The 3,579-nt window shown below is 40.1% G+C and overlaps 1 protein-coding gene across 1 annotated transcript in view; it reads left to right on the plus strand.

The window, feature by feature from the left end:
- Positions 1–3,579, plus strand: part of LOC131892278 (cadherin-23-like) — a gene marked incomplete in the record, with an annotated part of 24,896 nt that overhangs the window by 1,155 nt on the left and 20,162 nt on the right. The window contains 3 exon segments of the mRNA XM_059242082.1: positions 343–441; positions 527–713; positions 788–959. Coding sequence (XP_059098065.1) covers positions 343–441; positions 527–713; positions 788–959 — 458 coding nt within the window.

Below are 3,579 nucleotides of genomic sequence, written 5' to 3' on the forward strand. Positions count from 1 at the left end.
CTTTTTCGTTTCGATCTTTCGGTTTTGTATGTGTCGAAAAAAAAACTCAAGGTCTAATTGTGGCCAAAGAAACGAAAGCCATTGTACCCGCAAAAGTATGGAAAATAAAGACCTGAGGAAGTATTAAGACATTTTGGAGAGAGAGCGTCCTTCTTTAGATTTGCATAGTGATACTAGGGAAAATGTCGCAACTGAGTAACGTCTGTCTTTAAAAAAAGCGCGGCGTTCAGGAACACAACAAATTGGAAAATATGATGCCACTCACACTTCGATAAATGATGACTTTGATGTTAATGAAAAGAGCGAATGCCCACCCAACTACCTAATGGCATCTTTTTGTAGTTCCAGATAGTTGGATTGACCGCGAAAAAGTGGATCAAATCAGTTTGGTGATCAAGGTGACTGATCAATCCCAGAGAGTCGGGAAAAACTTTTCACTCCGTGAGTTGCCCCAATGATACTGGAACCTTGGAGGACAAATTTAGCGGTTCAGGCACTTATGGCAATCTTCTGATCCTTCTTGTAGTCACCATGAACATTGATATCATTGACCTTAATGACTCTCCGCCAGAGTTTGTGAGACCAGACTCCTGGAAGTTCTTCGTGGATGAACTCGAGGAAGGATCGCCTTTTCAGCCGGAAGAGCAATTCTTGCTTCAAAGGATCTTGATTTCGGATCCAGATATCGACCAGACGTTTGTTTTCACCATCAAGTAAATTGTCACTTTTACAACCGCACATGAGTGCTCTGTTTTGGAGACCTTGATCTTTTTTTTGACTTTCCCAGAGGTGACGAGCAATCAGATGGGTTGATTGACATCCTGGTGGAGCCCGATGCCCCCAATGAGGGAATTTTGGCCATTCATAACAAAATCGACCGTGAAGCCTTGGGAGACGAAGGGGTTCTCAAGTACATGCTCACTGTTAACGATGCCAATCAGAATGTTCAGTCCATTGACGTAAGTAGATTCGAGTAAAACTAGCGGGTTGATTTCATTGGGAAGGGTCTAGTTTTAACAAGCTCAAAATGGACATTGCACAAGAAGATCCTTCAGATTCATAAACATTGCTCAAGTTGCTGAAGAAATGCATTTCTTGCTACAATTTTATAGCATGATGGAGAAGTTCCTGGAATGGCAATAAGAAAACAGATTCGATTTATTTTATTGACCAACTTTTCCCTTTTCGGGTCGTCCCTGATGTCTTTTGACGGTGTTAAAATGTTTGCTCTTTGCAATTTGCATTGTTGTCCTGGAATGCTCAAGGTGCACGTCGGTCTTTCAGTCGAACAAAATCTTAAGATCCTCCATCAAGCTAGAGATCCTGAATAGAGAGACGCTCGAGGCTTGACAAGTGACGCGTGTCGAACGTATCTTGATTTGAAGCACCTTATAAAAAGGACAATGTTATAAGTAGAAACAACCAAAATATGTATTGTTGATTTATGGCATTAAACAGGGTTATTCGCATATATTGCACATTTCGTGTTTTTGTGCATATTTTAAGTTTTTGGCGAATGCAGATTTTAATGTAATGGCATAATCATTTATTGCGACTCTTGGTCATGTCAATGCATAACATGTATCATTATGAGCGCAAAATCAAATACAAAAAGGTAAAAGAATGAGTTTTAGACTGGGTAGAGGGATGAAATAGTTGACTTGAACGAAATATCACGGCAAAATTGACTTTTAAGAATCTGTTCAATGCACATGCCAATAGTGAAAAGGGTAGTCACAGGCACTACGAACAAAAATAGGTGGGCCAAGGTGAATATGTACGTAAATCTTGGTCATTGCAGAAGAGTAGGTTTGTAGTAAAATTGATGAGATCCTTCTTCAGTTCTTGTCGTTTCGCATTTGTCTTGGAGTCGGTTAAAGGTGCGTGACTGCTAATATTCCAAAGGAATTTCGTGCCATGGATAATGAGGTTTATTTGACCAAATGTTTGTAATGAGCCTTGAAAAATCAGTGGCTCACTCCTTGCATAGGGGAAGGATACCTGTAACAGGAGGATTGGACATAGGAATTGGCGAAGCTGGGGCAATAACAATAATATGGGGTGATAACAATATTTCAATTTCCCAAATGTTACAAGGGATATTTGTTTTGTTTGTTTGTTTTGTTTGTTACGAAGTCAGATGGCAGCTCTCTCACTCAGCCTACCATCTGATTTTGGGTGTCCCAATTGAGGAATATACCTGCTTCGTCGTCACAGCCAGCATTAATTATTATCTGACCCTTGGGACTGACCGCAGGTTCGCCCATTTAAGCTGTTAAAGCAGCAACTTATGTTGTAATTTGAATACCGCAAATAAGTTTGGACTTGGCAAGCCTGGGATCAAACCAGAATTTGCAAATTGGAAAGCGGATGCTCTACCAATACAGTACCCCAGCAAAGCCTAGCACAAGGGATACTACCCGAACTTCTAGAAGTATGGACTTGAACGAGCTTCCCGCCAAATCGGCCGGCTCTCGGGCATAGTAACTCTGAGCAAGGGCCCTAAAGACATGGATAGTGCCAGTGCAGGGCGTTTTGTTCAACTCATAACTTTCGTTTGGCGGCAGGCAGCTTTTCGCTTCGTTTGGACATCTCCTCTCTAGCACACCCTAGTGTCAAAGATAAGAACGTGATCTCGACCAGAGACTCTAAAGAGAGGAAACGACAAATAAAACATGATTGCCCATGCTACACAGTACATTGAAGTGTTTTTTTTTAAATAATCTGTTTGATATACAACTCTATTCATATAGAAAATATTGATGGATTGAATTAATTTTGGAAATCAGAAGAATCAATAGAATAACCATGAACATGAAATAAATCAAAAGCTATCAAATGTGTTTGAAATCAGTGAAATATTGAGCAAAACTCCCAAAAAGACATCCCTGAAACGAAAAATATTTTTTTTTTACTTACGTTTCCTTACTCTATTGTTCTTAGTCACTTTTGGAGTTGAATTAATGAATAAAGAAACATACATCTCTTCAATTTAAGGCAGGTCACTTTTATACCTTATGGGGACGTTTAGGCACGCTTTGGCTGGTTCGTTTGTTTGCTGGTATCAGAGTCAGTGATGCAATTTTGGGGGTTCAAACACGTTTTTGGCAAGCTGACCCTTCTTTCGCTTTGCTACATGAAGAAAGATCAGTTATGTTAAAACCAGTTTGAAACGCCAATTTTGCATCACTGGCATTGGCAGGCAAGTTTGTTTGCTGGTACCAGCGCTTGCCTAAATGTCCAAATACCTTATAAACAGTTTTCTGCCTTTCGGATTGACTGATCTGCCAATCACAGAGAGTAGCCCTTAATGGAAAAATATCCGAGTAGAAACTGGTGTTGTAAAAGGAAGTGTACTCGGTCCCTTTGCTATTCTTGGCATATATCTCCGATCTCCCACAGTACATCACAGAACCATCGTTAGTGGGAACTTCGGGATAAGGGGATGAATTTTCATATCGAAAAGTGCAAATTTCTGCACTTTTTTTTTTTTGGTTTGGGTTTTCACGGGCTTTTCTAACCGCTACAGGGAATGCAATCCCCAGTACTATTAAAATGAAAGATTATAATTCGTCTATT

Source organism: Tigriopus californicus, chromosome 12, assembly GCF_007210705.1.
Source record: "Tigriopus californicus strain San Diego chromosome 12, Tcal_SD_v2.1, whole genome shotgun sequence".
Lineage (NCBI taxonomy): Eukaryota > Metazoa > Arthropoda > Copepoda > Harpacticoida > Harpacticidae > Tigriopus > Tigriopus californicus.